Here is an 18,787-nt window from a genome sequence, read left to right on the forward strand (position 1 = left end):
ATACCAGGCTATTTTTCTTTCAAAGAGGAATTTGATTAACTCTTTTGCAGTGCCTCATTTCAATTGGGAGATTTGAGTATTAAGCCCTTATCTTTTGAAACAAAACAAATCAGAATAAGATGTGAAAATCTTTGTTCAGAATACAGTTAAGAGTAACAGCATAGAGGAAGATGATTCGGAAAAATGATTTTTTATTGTGTTTAAATTCTTGTAGTTATAAACTATCTTTGAAATGTCAGTGATTCCCTACATAATCACTTATGCAAATGAGTCACAGGCTATTATATCAGGGAAAAAAAAAAAAAGCCTTTAAAAAATTATTCCTCTGGATTTTAGGGCTTTCCTGATGGTCTAAAGTGGCAGCAAGACGCGTTTAGAGATTCTTGAGGAGAAAATGCATCTGTATAAAATGAAGCCACTGTTGATATGTGTTTCAGAATGGGACTCCCGTGACCAAAGCTCATGCACTTGGTTGGAATTCTGGCAGCAGTGAGGATTTTGTGCATTCACATACTTGAGGAAGGGCTGTGGCAGAATGTGCTCTGGGAAAAATACCAGTTCTCTAGTGTGTTTGATGAGCACAGGTCTTAGTTTTGACAGTTTTTCTTCAGGATTACAGGTGCAAAAGCAACATTAATGATTAAAATGTACTCTGTGTGTTCAAGCTCATGACAGTAAGATTGCATCAATGTATGTATAACCCCAATTAGCTTTCATTGACTTCTTTGAATGCCATCTTCAGTCATTATGTCTGACAAATATCAATGAACAGTGTAATTGTAAAAGTGTAGATGAATCAGTCCTATTGCTTCATTAAATTGCTTACTGGGCCTCGATCTCAAAGATCTTGAACAATTTCTAATCAGTAGTCAAGATTTTGTTGCAATGTCATTATACTGTAATAGAGTGGAAATCTCTCACCTGTGTAACAGAAGCTTGAAAACGCAGGAAAATGCCAGATCCCAGTAGCAATCTCTGTGTGGAGATATGAAAGCGCTGGTCAGGAAACAGCCTGCATCCCTTTGCTCAAACACAAAAATTTGTCAGTGCTTGAGCCTCCCTCAAGATGCCAGCATAAAAAATGAAAGGGAACACAAACCATTGAACATGATATTGAATAGGGATTGCATGCTAATTACAATAAAATTGCAGAATAATGCTTACAACTCTCCAAAGATGCTGCTAATGACAGAGAACCTTTGTCTACTGTGTTTAGAAGCAGAGAAGACAAGAACAAAAATGTGTGCGAACATAAATTAATCTTATTTGGCTCCATTGGTTTCTGGATGTTTAAAATGGGCCAATTTGTCACCTAAAACCAATTGTTCATCTTAGTTTCCAATATTAGTTGTTAATATTCAGTTTTACATGGATTTTCTGTCTTGTTTATACATGTTCTATAGTTTGATTTTGATAGGTCCATTTTAGGACTGAATATTATTGCTTGATAAAATAATATACTTTTGTGTATTTTTATATTCATATGTATGTTGTCATTTTTGAATCCGGGGCTAGTAACTTTTCAAATAAGTGCAGTATAATTCCATAAGCAGTAATTTTACTAGGTGTTTGAATTGGTTAATTGGAATAATAATATTAGACCATAGTAAAAGGGGCTTCATAAAGAAAATATTTGTTTTTTTGTTGTTTTACTAAGCTAACAGTAGACGTGAGTTTTGTTACCTTGGGCACTTCATGTGTACTTATTACCATAGCTGTTCTTAGAGTTATTGCAGCTTTCAAACTTTCCAGAAGTAGTAGACTCAGAGCTGCAATAGGGCAAAAAAAAAAACAATTGTAATACTTGACTATTCTGAAAAAGGACAGAGAATTCATATACTACACATCAGATTTCCTTGTAGTGATTACAAGAAAGGAAGCTAGGAAGAGAAAGACAGAGGTAGGGAGGGAACTCAAGGTTGGAAGGAAGGTCCCTTTCAGCAGTGCTGAGTAAGCATACAATTCTAGGAGGGCCTGTGTTTCTATCCCTGTTCTGTTTCAGCTTTTTCTGTGATATATTGATCTGAGTCACTGCATCTCTTTCTACAATAAAAGCGTATCTGAGGTTATATTTCTAAACTGAATACCACCAATGCCAGTGAGCTTTGAATTAGATACTTAGCAGTTGGATGAAAAAACATAGTTTATAGCTTTTGTGGTTGCTAAAAGAATCTTTAATAGAAAAATTGTTAGTAAAAAATATTACTGAAATATTCTACTGAATATTCTCTTCAGTTGTAGTTACTGATGATGCTGCAGAGGAATAGGTGTTGCAGTATGAGGAATAGTTTGGTAAATTGGAAGGAAAAAACACCATAATGTAAATTTCTGATGCACTTTAAAGGCAAAACAGTGCTGGAAGTCAAATGGGAAAGAGGCACAAAAGTAGGAAATGAGTTTCAAAGCTTATAAAGGGGCTATTAGAAAGTCAAGAAAGAGATTTTTGCTACAGAGCTTCTGCTCTCAATAAACAATTTACTTCCGGGAATAAATAAATGATATATCACCATAAACCATATATCACCAACAGACACTTTCTTGGAACCCTGGTGGAAGTGTTCGTTTCTTTTTCTTTGTGACAATGCCTTTAAGCTATTCACTGTGAATGTTATTTTAGACTTAATCTCTTTTTTTTTCTTTCCCTCTTTTTTTTTTTCTTTTTTAATTTAATTATGTTAATCTTCAAAGACTGTAGTAGCAGTAGTGGGAGAATGAGGAGAGGGTCAAGAGGTATTAAGTTTTAAAAGAAATTATAGTTGTTACTAATTGTCATAGCAACAAAGGAGATGCAGGGAATAACGGTATCTAGCAAGGAGACAAAGGAGTAGAAGACATGTCTGAACTGTTCTGTGGCATTGGGCAGGCCAGTCTTGAGGTCTTGACTTGGGAAGCAAACTACTGCTCCTCTGTTTGGAGGTGCTTTTATGCATTCCTGAGTTTGTATCTGTGGAGCAACTCTTTACAAGACTTCAGAGTCCGAGTCCAAGCCCCCTTCTTAAGCAGATTTTTTATACTAGGTCACACAGATAGATGTCTAGACGGCTCTTGACTATCTCCACAAAGAGACTCCATAACCTCTCTGGGAAAACTGTTGCAGTGGTCCATCACCTTTACTGTAAATAAGTTGTTCTGCATGTTTGTGTGGATTATCATTGATTCTCCTTCTGGAAAAACAGTTGGACTAGAGGTACTTTTGTCGTGTCTCTTAGAACCAAAAACAAATTCTAGTAGTGCCTTAAAGCTTCTATTTTGTAAGGTATTTGGCTACCTATTAGGCCATAAGCCCTAAATTTTCAGTCTTCAGTATTCTACTAGCCCCAACAGTGATTCAGAAGATACTTAAGTTTTAGGGTATCTATAACACTGAGCGGTGCATGTTCTCTTCCTTTGTTTAATACAGAGAAACTATTTTTTTTTTTTAATTAAGCTAGTTTTACTTAGGCTTTGTTATATGTTAACATAAATCCAGACTAGAAAAGCGTGTGTCAATTTAGGTATCAGGTACTATGATATATGTTGCATCTACGTCCTGTGTTCTGTGTAACTACTATGCTTACGTACTGGGTGGTAATAAATAATTTGGTTATTGAAAGTCTGCATTTTGTTGGCTTGAAGAAAATAGTCACTATGAAGAAGGCTTCCCAGCAGCTCTCTGAGTTGTGTTGAATGTTAAGATAAAGGGAATAAGATGTTCTCTGTTTGATGTGACTGTAATGGTCAGGTGATGCATACAGCACTGCTTGTTCACTGCGGGAGGTTTCTACACTTGACAATTGTTAATTTTTGTGCTTGGCATCTCTAAATATAAGAAGAGCATTAACAATGGGCTCTGCATTTTGGAAGAGGTATTCCCATGCTAGTGGGAAGCTGGGGAAATAATGCAAGAAGTCCCTGTGTTGCGCATACATTGTTTCTGAAAGAACAGAAAATAGAATTCTAAGAAATAATTACTCAAAAGAGTTGAATAAGTGTAAGCTTTGAGTGTGAAGAGGAACTGACATCTATTATGGGGGAGAAATACTTGAAAGAATTAAAAGGAACATGAAAAAGTATGGTTGGAACTGAAGTCAGAAAGGGCTTTTACTGGTTTGTGGTATAATGTTACATTTCTTTGCTTTCTCTACAGCAGATTTCTGTAGAGGTCTCTAGCCCCCCAGAGCAGCTTGATGCATTGAAAAAATCACCTGGTCTCTTACATGCTGGAAACCAGTGCTTGGTGTAGATATGAATAGGGAACATAAGCGATGTGTGCGGTGCCAGTGTATTATGGGCAAGTCCAATGTTTATTTTCCTCTGTGAATGAAGAATCATGCTGCTTGCAGCACCACTTGTGGATTTTCAAACAAAGTGCTAGCTGCAGAATGCAGGTCTTATTTTGGTTTAGACATATGTGTCTGGAGAAAGTTATGAATGTCATGATATTATCATGTCAGAAGAAATAAAGTAGATGTACCTGACATTATGTGATAGTACTTATTTCCCTTACTTCAAAACATTGTCCCTGTAAATCATATCGTACTAATTATAGATTCTTGACCATAGAATAAAAATATTAATGGGAAGAAAACGTAAGATGATAACCTGTTTTCCTTCCTTGAGTATAACAACTTCAGATTGAAAGAGACTGGTGAAAATGATAGCCTCTTCTCCTTGCTTTCTACAGTCAGTATAGGGACTAGAGAAAATGATTGCCTCAGGTGACTGCAAACTAAATCACAAAAAGAGTCTGGGGACCCAAGGAGGCATACAATGTAGTCAGGCTTTCTTCTCTGTCACTGTAAGCCTTTATTGCTCACACGGATACTTCAAAATGCCTGAATTGATTGATCATACCTGGATTTTCTGGTAATCCTATGCTTGTGTCTCTTTATGCCTTCGATAAACAGAACTGTAAATCTCTGTTCAGATAATATTGGTGAGAGCAGATACTGATTAGAATTCCAAAATTTAATGAGAAACAGGTACTGATAATTTTGTGTTCTGCTTGCTTCTGTCTTGTTTTGTTTGTTTTTTCCTCTTTAAATATTCAAGATCCTGGAAAACAGAAAATAGTGACAAATACATTTCTATTTGGCCTGGTGTTTCATACTGTTTTCTCTCTAGTCATATGTAAATAGAAAAATTTTCTGTAGCAAGTTTTTTAACTTATTTTCCAGTTCTGATTGTGAGGAAGAGATTTAGATTCATCTGTTTAAATGCTTTTGCTTATTTGTTTTCTTTTTATTAGGATGTTTTGAATAACTTGGGTTCCTGTGAGTTAGATGAAGATGATCTGATGCTTGATTTGGAGTTCCTAGAAGAACAACATCACCATCGTGCTGGTAAGACAGAGAAATATTGGGTATCTTCAAAGAGATGTTGTTATTCTAGAAATATGGAAATGTATTCAGTACAATTGCTTGGAAATATCAGAGTCATTTCCTTAGAAAGGTAGGAGCAGTATGAATTTATTAGTTTGATTTGTAAATATCTGTGCGATTTGACAGAAAGATACTCTTTAACATTGCTTTTTGCCTTCATGTGGTCAGTTATTAAGTGAAATTCTTCTGTATCTGTAAAAATTTCTTCTAACTACACAGCACCAAAGGCAGACTCATTTAGTTTTCTAGATATTTAGAATGACTTCTGCCACCAGACAGCTACAAAAGAAACAAACAAAAAAACTATTGCTGATACAATTGTAACTTGATTTTGTGACTGCTGGAATAACATGCTTCAAATAAGGAAGCCTTGACTTTGAGGCATGAGTGTAACATGATTGCTTTCGTGCACTGCATTGATTAATAGCGATAGCCTTGGTGAACTCTCAATGTGTTCAAAATAATTTTAGAACAGGTTTACCCAAGCTCTTGGTAAATCAGGGCACTTGCAGCAGGGAATCTTGCATTCCACTTTCCATAAGCAGGTAAATCCTGATAACTCCAGAAGACTGAAGAAGCATAAAGCACGTGAGATTTATGCTTGATCACAGTGAGCTCTGAGTTTGTACTCTGTTGTGATACTTCCTATGACAGTGACATGCTTACAAGTGACCCTTGCTTTCACTTGGTATTTTCTGACTCTTTCTTTCTCCACCCACAAATGTATATGCCCATACTGTACATTTATGCAGACTCAGGCAGAAGTGGAGTTTCCGACAGTTATTCCTGCAGGTGTGCAATGTCTTTGGTTCTGCTCCCTCCTTTGCCGCAAATTTATGCAGGAAATTATTATAGACATACCACTGCTGCTTGAATTATGCTCCTGTTTCCATTTTTCTCTGCATGATAATGCTATGAAGTTTGTATTTAACCACTGTGTTGTGCCATCGTAAACCTCTTTGCATATCTATTTAAAGGAAAAGACACCTGTCTCATTGTATCTGATAAAAAGAAGAGCGGAATGGAGGGCTGTAAAAGCAATATTTGTGATCCTGAATAGCTTGTTTCCTAGATAGCTGAGAGCTAAAAAGTTTGAGGATAAAACTAATTCAAACAAAGGTCATTTTAACTGGGAGTGAGTAATGCTGCTACGGGGCTATAGAAAGTGAACGGATGGGTGAAGAAACATGGATCGAAAACAGGAAAAAAACCCTTTTTATGAGAAATCATAATGTTCAAATGTGGTTATTTCCTGGGCTCACTGTGGACAAATTAACTGGAGGAACCATTTTCCATAAGTAATGTTCTCTAACACGCTGTGCTTTGCCGTGCATGTATTTGGTTTCTTTTGCATTCATTGGTTGCTCCAAAAGTAATGCCTCCTATTTATGTCCACAGAAACTACAGCAGATACAGAGAACCCCATAAATATTTGATAGTGCAAATTCTCAACTACAAAATGCTATTTTTCAACACAGCCATCGCTATTAGCTATGTATTTTTACCAGCGATAAACAAGAACCTGCATTCCTGCTCATAAAAATCTGCATGAACATCTGGAACATGGCTTGTTCTTTACAACAGTGTCACCACTGCTGAAGCACATCACCCACCGCATCACTGTGCTCACATTCACTGTTAGATCTCCATAGACATTCAGCAAGTGTTGATAAATATTAATAGTTGCCACTTTTTTCTGCATGGAGTATTTAAATTCTTTACCTTTGCTACCTCTGCACTTCTGTGTCAGACACCATTATATCAGTCTGCCTCTCTACTGCCATTTGTCACATGGCAACAAAATGTAAGGGAATACTGGTGGAAAGGTTCATTCTCTATCGCCATACTACCAACCAAGCTCTGAAGTTGTAGCCAACCTAATAGCACAGGCAACATTACGTTCAGAGCAGCCCTCATATTTATAAAGCTCTGAATTAATGGTGACAGAATAGTTACGTCCATTGCAATATCATAAAGATTTGTAGCAGCTTCTGGAAAAGCTAGGATCATAATGCTTGACATTATTCTTGTAATTTCAGTGGAGATGTGATATGATGCATAATCTTTCTACTCTTGGCTCGTTATCCAGAGCTATTTTAATTTTTTGAGTATATAAGCCAGCTGAAAACAAGAGTTGATAATTTACATAGTATTTGATATTAGTTGATTTGTTGGACTTGTAAAAGCTTCCTTAAGGCAATGGGCTTGATTATTAGCCTATGGCTTGCTTCACCAAAATTATTGAAGACAATCCCAAACATACTGACCTGTGAAATCCATTTTCTTGGCTGGCACATACTGCCCATAATATATAGGTTTCAGCCCTGCGTTATATAAGCCTAATGTATGTAAATAGCTTCTTTTAACAATACTTGTTCAAGTTCGTAACAAGTTCATTAAGTTCCTCTGCTACATGCAAGGGATCTGTATGTATGACATTCCCATGAGTGTTGTACTGTACTTGTGGTCGGATGGAAGTTAATGCAGGTACTTTTTTTGTTATCAAAACGTGAGAACATTGATTAGTATAAAAATGTCATGAACAACAACAAAAAAATTGCTGTTTTTTGCATGGTAATCTTAACTTTATTGTCTTCCTGAAACCTAACTTACCAATGCGTCTGTGAATGTAGTGCAATAAAAATCCTATTATGCTCTACATAGTGATTCTGATCATAGCATTTATTAGGTTAGGGCCATCGGTCTTAGTTTTATTACGATTTACTTGTGCCCCACTGCTACACTTGGCTCCTTATGAGAAAATCTGTGGGGAATTACTTTAATGGGAAATGTTCCAAGTTCATTTCAGCTTGGTAGTTTAACAAATATGTTGAAATATTTGAAGAGATGTAATTGGAAAAAGAGTACAGCTCTTCCTCTTACTGAGAGATAGGTAATGAATCAGGTAAATTCTTATTCTTCAAGAGCCTGAAATAATCTCTAAGATGACAGATTGTATGGGTACAAGCATCACATCTTGACTCCAATATCAAAAATGTTCCTTGATTAGGAGGCTGTACACAGCTAGCTGTAACATGGAAACATAGCAATTCTCAAGTGTAACACTATGCTTAGTAAATACATTTGATCTTTTGATCAATGGCGAATTGACTCTTAACTGTCTTTCGGAGGTCCAGGTTTTTAAAGACGTGTTAGTTAAACAACGATTCACAATGGCTTGTTTTTTAATCTGCTGTTATTGAAAGGAAGAGTATTTGTTAGAGTGAGGATACATCTTTTTGATTTTTTTTTGAACTGAAGCTGATAGTGAGTTGATAGTTTAATGTAACAATTATGATTTATTGATCTTAATTTTGGTGACTGTTTTTGAATAGAAAATGAAATGCCGTTGGAAGAATTTCTGGGAGAAATTTGTACTAAGGAACGCATTTTTAAAAGAGGAGATAGAAACCACTTGGCAGGCAAGGGAACATTGCAAGTAGAGCTGTGTATGAATTAAAATGTAGAAAAAGGGTTTTTTGCCCCCCCCCCCCCCCCCTTTTTTTTTTTTTTTTTGCTTTTTAAAAATAATAATAATTGTTCTTTACCCAGATAAATTTTTATGTTCTTGTCTGTTCTCTGGTTGCTCTTCCAGACTGTCTTTATTAAATACGATTCCTGCAGAAAGGCACTATGAACAGTGATTAGTACTAGAAATTAAAAAATAAAAAAAATCCCTAAGTTTTTAATCTAATATTTGTGGAGATGTTCAAGGCCAGGTTGGATGGGGCCCTGGGCAGCCTGATTTAGTAGCTGGCAACTCTGCCTACAGCAGGAGTTTGTGACTAGATGACCTTTAAGGTCTCTTGCAGCCCCAGCCATTCTGTCGTTCTGCATGTCTGAAGATTTGCAAACCTCGTACAAATGCTTCTACCTTGAATGTAAAGTTCTGTGTTCTGCGAGACTTAGCATAGCCTTGCAACTCTAGAATCCTTCATTTGTGACCTTCTCTCCTTTAGTGCGTATTAATTTACTTCTTTCGCTTCTGTTTTTAAGCCTACATTGCTGAGAAAGAGATTATAAAATGGAGACGTTTTATTATCCCACCTAACAATTGCTTTGAAATTTAATAAAATAACATCTATGTATACTTGGTGAATGGAGAGCGCTACTCCATACAAATGCAGAAATTAATCAGCTTGATTCACTGAGGCTTTCTCATACTGCTCATACCATAGAACCATAGAATGGCCTGGGTTGAAAAGGACCACAATGATCATCGAGTTTCAACCTCCCTGCCATGTTCAGGGTCACCATTCTTGAGCTGGAATGCTTAAAAGTAAACATAGTATGACATACATGATGAGCCTCGAGGAGGCTTTTTTGTTACTCTAAGTAAACTAGACTTTTAAAATATGCTGCAGTGTTGATTTCCTGTTGTAAAAAAATTAAGTTAGTGGTTTCTATAGCGGGAAACTATGACCTGCTTATAGAAAGTGACAACAGTAATTTAACCTTATTCATTTTTGTTTTCCCCGTTGAAACATGATTTATTTGATTTCAAGTATTGATTACTCAAATATATAATGAAGACCTTTATCTTCAGTGATACAAGCAGTGGAGAATCCATTAATGTGGTACACATTTATGTGGATGAGGTATGCTCATGTTGTTGCATAGCTTATTGAAAAAACATTTTGTTGCCTTGCTTTGTTGTTCAAATATGACTGCAGTAAATAGCTACCTTTTACAAAACTTAAAAATGCATAGTCAACTAGAGTCACATGTAAATTTTTCTGTCATTTTATCTGTCATACATGCCATCAAAGTGGTCCTGCTACATTTTTTTTTTCCTCCCACAAAGACATCTGTGCATACCTGCGATGTACAGTGAGCAGCCCAGCTGATGTTAAGAGGAGCTGGTGGCTCTGGATGTACATGTGTGCCCATCTCTGCTTTGGGCTCTGAAGCACACAGTGTCTGTTGCAGAGTGCAGTATTGATTAGCTGTGCATCCAGGCTGGCTTGCTTCATCCATCACACTGCTACCTGAGTGCTTGCTGAATAGTTTTGAAAAATGTAGTTCAGTGTAGTTTTGGGAAGAGATTTGTCTTCAGTCAGAGCTTTAGCCATTTCAAATTTAGTACTTTGGCCTCATCCGTAAAGCAGTGATCCAATATACATGAAAAGCATAGCTACATCATCTAGCATATTCCTGAAATGATACTATTTGTCTTGCTGGAAGAAATAAATTAACATGGGAATATGAAAATATACTTCAGCATTGATTTAAATATTTTCCAGGTCTTCAAAAACAAATAAAAACAAAAAGCCAGCAAAATCAAAGACTTTCAGACATAGAGGACATTTTGTTCAAATTTAAGACAGCCTCTGTTAGAAACTTCTTACGGGAATGAGAAAGTATACATGTATACAATGATGACAATGGCTCTGATGGGCCTTTATATATATTCTTGTACTGATGGATATGCAGAAAGGAGGATTCTTGGTGTAGCTTTGTGTTAATATAACTGCAAGGAATGAGTTTGTCAGTCTGGTGTAGTAGCTTCTCTCATATAGTGCATGTTTCTGTAGACTCGATAAAAGTATAACAAAATAAAGTAGACACTCTTCATGTCTAAATTGTAATGATGTGACATGGTGCTTTTTAGCGTTGGAGGTTATGCACAGGATGAGGCACATGCCAGTGAGATAATTAGAACCAAATGACTCTACCTTTACTATGTGTTCCTGTTAGATAGTTCTTCTCTGGATACACTAGTAAGATCCGAACCATGGAGTGTTGGGCTGGAGTACTCATAGCATAAACATTAAGGGTTCTCACAAGAAAAAAAAATCATATAAATGTATTTGTTATGAATTTGGCAGATTATTGTATCAGTTTTGCAGACTTCTGAAAATAAGGTAGAAACAACATTTTGGTTTTTTAGATGAATTTACAAGTGAAACATTAAGGTTAGATGTCAGATTACTTACAACATATCAAATTGTCATCTATTAGTAACATAATTATGTTATTTATTAGCAACTTCCTCAACAAACATGCAGTGTGCTTGTTTTGTGGAAAATAAAATGAATTTGTATGGTATTTCTTTTCATTCTAGATAGCCTGCAGGCCAATTGCTGTCAGTACCCAGCCAAACCTTAGCACTGGTGTAATGACCCAGTGATATTAATTAGGTAGTTGCTGAGTTATTCTGAATGTGATGAACAAGCTGTGTGGAGATTCTGTGGTTGGTTGGAGCTCCTCCTGAGTCTATTAATTAAATGTACTAATTATTTTTATTAATTTTCACGGAGGGTAGGATTGCCTAAGCCAAACTGCAATCTTTTTTTTTTTTTTTGGATGAACAGCAGGAGAAATACAGATGCTATTAAAAAGTACAGAAGAACTCCATGCTGGTAGTGGGTCATTAACAGACATAGTAACTGTACACTCTAAATAAATGTGCTTGTTTTTGAAAAGTGAAATATATTCTAAATGTAGAAAGAGAATAGAAAATGTGCTGTGTTTACAAATCCTACTGCTTGTCTGGGCTGCAAAACCCTGACTGCCAGTTTCTCAGCTGCAGTTTCAGGTTCACTGAAACTGACAGCAAAAGCAGTGTATTCTGCCCTGGGTATGGGGGCTGCAGCATGACTTTGGGGCCAACCCTCCACCAGGTGAAGGCTGGCTGTAAACTGTAGGCTGGGTTCGTTGTTGTTCTCTGTGGAAGAGAGCATGGGCAGCCAGTTCTGGCTCTGACACATCTGCTGTCATGTTAGCTGGTTTCTGGTGCCACCGCAGGACCTCGAAAGTGACAACGACCACTTGTTGATGTCTTTCCTGTGATTTCTAGTGAATCAAATGTACTGCTTCTGAGAAGTTACTAGCTCCAAGAATCTGATAGTGTTTATGTAATTCATTCTTTGTCCATTCAAGGAAAGAAGATTTTGTAGTGTTTTAAATAGAAATGGGGGGGAAAAGAAGATCCGAACTCTATTTCTGTTGTGGTAGTTTGAATGTATTGGTTTATTCATGGATATACCATGGGCAACAAGTTACCTCTCAGCGTACAAAACCAGCAAAGTATTTTGCTTTTTAATCAGAACTGGGCACCCAACTCCTTGAGATCTTTTGATTCTTAAGAGATCTTCATTATTCCTAATGCCAGCCTTTAGAGGTGTGTATGTGTTGTGGTAGGAAACAACTAGACTATACACTTCACTTGTAGGAGAGAAGCAAGAATTTTTTTTTATATAATATAGTTTTTCAAAAGTCCGTAGCTGTTGGAACAGATGTCCACTATCTGTTCTTTAAGCCCCCAGTTTCAGACAGATTTTTGGTCATTTATCTGTCTCAGCAAGACTCTTACCAGTATTGTTGTTCATTGCCTTCCTGTGCAAAAGATCTTGTGTGCAAGACCAAGATAAAAAAGGAAGTTGAGTGGAGAGGGAGGAGGTGGGGGAGAGGGGCGGGGGATGGGAGAGGGCAGGAGGAACACACCATTACCTTAACACTACGCATCAGATCAAACTAAGAGGAGCATCATTTCAAGTTTCTTCTAGAAATTCCTGTGTGTATTTGAGTTAGTTTTACAGTTTTTGAACATAATAAAAATTGTGAAAGTAACGAAGACCTCTACATCTCTGATAAAATTTGTTTCTCAGATTGTTCAGTTTAGTGGCATCAGCATCTGAAAGAACACTGCACATGTAGGGAATGGATTTCTGTGAATTTTACAGTCAGGAGAGTAGGGCATATTTTTGTGAGTCAAAAATAACCATTGCATGCCTGTGGCTAATAGTGTTATTAGTAGTCTTAAAGCTGAAGTTATAGGCAGTAAGGAGAGGTAGAAAAAAAAGCAGTAGAGAATCAATTAGTATTAAATTGGAATGAAACTAGACAGAAATTGTAGACTAAGATAAGGTCTGTGTTTACCATCATCCCAGAACACCCTGATCTATGTTATGAAAAAATAACGCTGGATTGAGATTCTTGTTTAGGTTCTGTTATTTATATAAATGAATGAAGTAATATCATTCAGTTTTAATTAAGAAAGAAATCACAGCACTAAACCACTATCAGTTTAAAATGTTTTATCTGAAATGTTGAGTTACAAATGCATCTAGTTCACAAATAACAAGAGGCATATAAACACAGGCATCTAGCTATGCCTTCCTCAGAATGTATTTAAAATGTGCCTGATATATTATGGATAATTGGCCTGTGCTGAGCACTGTTAGTGGGTCTTGAAAAATATTCGGTTTCCTGAGCAACTAGTACTTTTTGTTCTTTTTCTGTGTGTGTGAAGAAGGGCAAATGATGGATATTTTCAAATGGTGAATGTAAGTTAAGTTCCTTTCTAGCTGATAGAAATTTTTATTAATTATATGTACTTGTAAATCCTGTTCACTTAAATGGAGCAGTTAGAAGACCAGCATCACAGAAATCAAACCAATAATTTAAATGCCATGAACTTTTTGCTCCGCAAATAGACAATAAAGGCTAAAGATCACAATCCTGACCTCCAGAGTTATGAGGGAGTACTTTGAGTGAGATGCATTTGCATGGCTATCATGAAGCAATTAGAATTAGAATCTGTATCTCAATTTCCTGCTCTTTTGTAATTATAGTGTGACATTTAGTTACAAATTCTTGTTTATATTGGTATGCTCAGCCATCATTGATTGAAAGAACCAGGATGGTAATTAAATTAGGCATACTGCCTTCTTTCATTTCTTTGATTTTATAGATATGTGGAGATGAAACATCATCTTTAATAGTATCCACAGGCAGAAAATAAATGCAGTATTAAGCATTATGACAAATCAAAGCTTATTGTGTTATTTATAGCAAATCTACATTTTCAGATGGCTAAGTGTAAGCAGTTTGCTAAGTGCTGTTTTTCTGTCCTGCTTTGTGAGTTTGCAAAGATCTGAATGGCTCTATTGCCAAAATGGAAATGTGATGAGAACTTGAGCATGCGTTTCCTTGCCTTTTTTTTTTTTTGCTAATATAACCGAGATTTAAAGGCTAAGCATAACTATTATGAACTCAAACTTATTCTGCAGAACAGCCATAATTCAACTGTGAAAAAGCTGTAAACTCTGTACAAATTCATCAGCATTCCTACTTGAAGATCAGGCTGAGACTGAGTTCCTAGAAGGCGTGAGGGATGATTTTTATGTTTTGAGGTATTTGTCTCTTGGTTCCTTAATGCTTCACTTTTAGGTATGGAAAAGAAGGGTACTTTAATACTTCAAACTTGAGTCTAGCATTCCTGATTTGAGCTTGAGGTTTTTGATGCATATTTCCAGTGTTACCTTTGGCTGGTCACTTAATTTACTTGCAGCGTATCTCAAGTAGGACTCCGAAACACAGTGATTTGGTATGAGAGAGCTATTCAGATACTGTTGAGATGAAGTTGCATTAATAACTATATAATACTGTCTTTAGAGACCAGTTAAATTTTGTGCTTTTTCATACTTCATTCCAGGAAGTGAAGCAGACATTAGCACTGTTAGCATGTTTGCTAGTTACTCCTGTTATTTTTGTCTTTCCTTCTGCTGAAGAAATGCCATAGCAAAACACAAGCTTTTTATAATGGGAGGAAAAGATACTGAAAAAGCTTAGGACACTCATCAGCTAGATGAGTCTAGGCTCAAAAATAAATGACTTTTTAAATCTTTCCAGAGTTGTACTTAGCATTCATCATTACTCAAAGACTGAGTCATATCTGCTGTAATTTTCGAAAATATTAGTTGACTTTGTCTGCTATGTACCCGAGTCTCTTCATCATGGGACAGTGTGTCCTCTCCTCTGTGCCCCGTGAAAGCAGATGTTTGATACTGTTTGGATTTTGTCAATTATTCTTTCTGTTTTTACCTACCACTTCTTTTGAGAAGGAAAGAATTCACAAGTGAGTGCCATGCAGGTAGCTAACCCCTAAGATTTGTTGCAGCCTCGTTTCAGCTTTAGGAGGCTCAGTAGGTATAAAAGGCTTTGGAGTTTGGTCCGTGGTACAGAAGCTTTGTGAGGATGTTGTGATCTTTAAGACTTTTGAAGAAGTTTGTGCTTTCTAACTGTATAGCTCAGCTAATTTTGCATAATATTGTTCTAAGGAACAAATCATGCATCTCTTTGACAAGGGAACAATTCAGGATGAGTTTGGAAAGATGACCTTGGAGGAATTTTTTGATTTTTATCTTCTGTACCTTAAGCTTACTTTAAAATTATCCCTAAGTGAATAAATCCCAGCTCTCTTCTCACACGCTCAAAGTTCTTCCTTGAAAATCTTACTGCAGTCTACAACCTTAAAGAAAAGTTTGTCAAAGCAACTCCGTGCATTCATGAAGTCTATTAGGGATAATATTACTGTTACTCTTCATGAATTGTTTTTTTTCTGTTTCAATAATGTTGTAATATTTTTAAGATAGAGATTTGATTTCCAGTTAAGATTTGAAGGACAGTGTGGTTGCAATTAAAACTACTCACTCAGAACACAATTTTGAGAACAAGCAACAAGTTACTATGTGTAATGTTGGAGTTATGGGTGGCAAACGTGATACACTGAATCTGGGTGTCTGCATCACTTTTTTTCACTGAACAATGAATATATCAGTTAGGTATTTAAAGAACTGTTGAACCATGTGCTGGTCTGTGAAAAGATGTTTGCCAGTGAAGGTTTGCCGCCTTTAAAGAACATAGTCTGGCAGATGGGTAATTTGAGATTTTGATTCTTGCAATGTGAAAAGTGGTTTTTTTTTTTTTTTTTTTTCTCCACTGTAAACCATGGCAAAACTGAAATTCTTTCAGGTCTGCCAGAAAATGAGCATATTCCTGCATGCAGTGTATTGCATAGTGAGGAAAGGAGGCTGGTAGTTTTGGGATTGCTTGTCTCAGTGAGAAAGGCAATTTTAATTAATGACAGAAGCTATGAACAAGAATGCAGAGATGCAAACTTGGTGGCCAAAGGATAATGGAGGTGATATGAAAGACCAAAAGTCTCCAATTACTTAATGATGGGCCATGAAAATGTTCTAGGTGAACCTTTGGTACAGCGCCTAGACTGGAAGAAGCAGGGATGTACATGGCAGACCTGATGTGCCTAATTATTCTCACAATACAAAGTCTTCAAAACAAACAAACAAAAAACCCGCAGACAAAAGTACACCCAAAGAACAACCAACCAAAACCTCAGAAATTGTGACGTTTCTTTCGTATAACTGCTGAATCTGCCAGGGTGAGACATAAAACAGAGAACAGATAGTAAGTGAATGTAATCCTTTCTTGTTGGGGAGGTTAACATGCTCATTCTTTCTTTCCTATCTGAATATTTGCAGCCCTGCAAACATAGTTCACCTATTTATTTGTTTTAGAAATGAAGATTAAAGTGATTATCTTTGCAAATGTTGTGACAACCACAGAAGCACCAAGGCCTGAGAAATCTTGATTAATGGGAGTGTTGGTGGAAATAATTCTCTTTATTATAATGATTGTGATTTTGCTGATTGTCAAAACCCTGGGCAATATGATTAACCTGTTGATGATCTTCCTAACTTGACTATTTTTTTTCTCACAGATTTCTTTATTAAAAAAAAAGCCATTTACCATAAAAATGCACTTGGATGCTGAAAATCAGTCAGTAGATAAAATGAAAATACAGCTGTGTTGTAATATTATTTCTGTGCTTATTTCCCCAAACTGCTAATTTCACAGAAAGTAGTTTTGACAACCCTTACATTTTGTTCATGAATAAAACATGGCATAACTGTATTTCCAAGGCTCGATTTCATTGTTTTTTTTCTATACTCAATCTTTATTTGTTTGACTTTATTTGGAGTTTGTTTTTTTTTTGCAGGCTTGGGAATTCAGGAAACCATATTCTTTAAACTTAAAACTGTAAGATTACCGATCCCATGTATTTGTTGTAGCTTTCCTTTTTCAGGCTAGAAAGACATAGATATGTTATTTAATCTCTCAGCGTGTACTGGATTAAATGCAAATAGCTCCTGATTCTGAGGACTTTCAGTCTAAAGCTCTCAGCTTGCCAATACAGCACGCATGTGTTCACATCCTGATTTATGCAGAGCTGTTTGGAGCAAATCATGTGAAGAAACCATGACTGTTACTGTGCTTCGGAAGAGATGGTGTTGTTTGTGGAAGGAGGTCTGCAAAGCACAATGAACAGAATTGTACCGAGCTCTTTCATAGAATCCTCACACAGCGATCTTTTGAACCTTAGTTATCACAGGTGATAAAAACTAGGGCTGAATAGATGTATGACAATAAAGGAATAGTTTTTTGGAGGGGGAGGGGGAAACGGTGTCAGAAAATCTAACTAAGTTTCTGGGGGAAAAAAAAAAAGCATAGTTTGGAATAAAGTTGCTTTATATTTGAGTTAGAATGTGATTTCAAAAAATTTCCTGAACTCTCTCTGCCTTCTGATACCAACAGAAGTACTATTCCTTCTGTCTGTTCTTAAAAGAAGTCAAGTGGAATGAAATCCAAGTCATGTTCTTCAGATTGCAGAGATCAGAAGTAGGAACTAGCTGTATTGTAAGCATGCTTGCTTTCTTGGCTTACTGCTCTCCTTCTTCCCCAAAGCAGAGGGGTATAGGTAAGAGTTGATGGAGAGCTGTGTTGCATGAGATATCTGGTCTCTTGATATTTTTTACTCTTTCGTAACCTGCAAGAAAACTCCTGGTGTTTGCTTCTCCTGGCATATTGGATAATGAGCCCTTGAATAAACTCCGTGGCAGTAGCTAGAAGGATGGAAGAGAGAATGCTGAGGCCAGTGGAGCTGACAAAAAAAGACATCGTTCTTTCAGTGTGAGAATTTGTATTTCCAGTATTTTGAAACTGTAAATGAAAGATGTTTTCGGTCATATAATGCTCTTCTTAAATACAAGTGAGGTTGTTTTGCTTCTTTTCCTCTCAAACTCATATTTAGTATGTATTTTATCTCATTTCTTAGCCAGCTTGCTTGTGCTTTCTGGAATGTGAAGGAACCTATCTTGTATATCAGTTGGATTTGTCGATTGCTACTCAAGCCTATGAATTTGTTCTTCTGTAGATTCAGTTCATCTTAGACATGTCATGCAAAAATCTTATTTGTTCATCTTTAGTTTTTCTCTTGACCTAGCTCTGTTTGCTTCCTATTAAAAAGAAATATGCTTTCATGGACATCTTTCTGCTTTGCATTCATGTTCAAGTCGCATATTGAGGTATGATGCAGACAACTTATATCTTTCAGCATTCGGCTAGTTCTTGATTTCAGGTAATAGAATATACATTAAATACTCAGTTTTAAAGCTGTGGGTTGAAGATGGTAACTCTTGTTCTTGTGCTAGCTTAAGTCTACGTAGATGTTAATTAAATTTGCAAAATTTTTACTGATAAAATAATGGTGAATCCTCTCTCCCAGTAGACTTCTGTTTTATATGTTATGGAATAGATTCATCATGATTATTTATAAAGCTAAT

General features: G+C 36.3%; 1 protein-coding gene across 5 annotated transcripts in view; it reads left to right on the forward strand.

The window, feature by feature from the left end:
- CCSER1 (coiled-coil serine rich protein 1) overlaps positions 1-18,787 on the forward strand; it is a 624,313-nt gene that overhangs the window by 118,861 nt on the left and 486,665 nt on the right. For all 5 annotated transcript variants that reach the window (XM_004941036.5, XM_004941035.5, XM_040699150.2 and 2 more), the window contains exon 4: positions 5,228-5,321. In XM_004941036.5, coding sequence (XP_004941093.1) covers positions 5,228-5,321 — 94 coding nt within the window. The remainder of the gene's footprint in view (positions 1-5,227; positions 5,322-18,787) is intronic.

This window comes from Gallus gallus, chromosome 4 (genome assembly GCF_016699485.2).
Source record: "Gallus gallus isolate bGalGal1 chromosome 4, bGalGal1.mat.broiler.GRCg7b, whole genome shotgun sequence".
Lineage (NCBI taxonomy): Eukaryota > Metazoa > Chordata > Aves > Galliformes > Phasianidae > Gallus > Gallus gallus.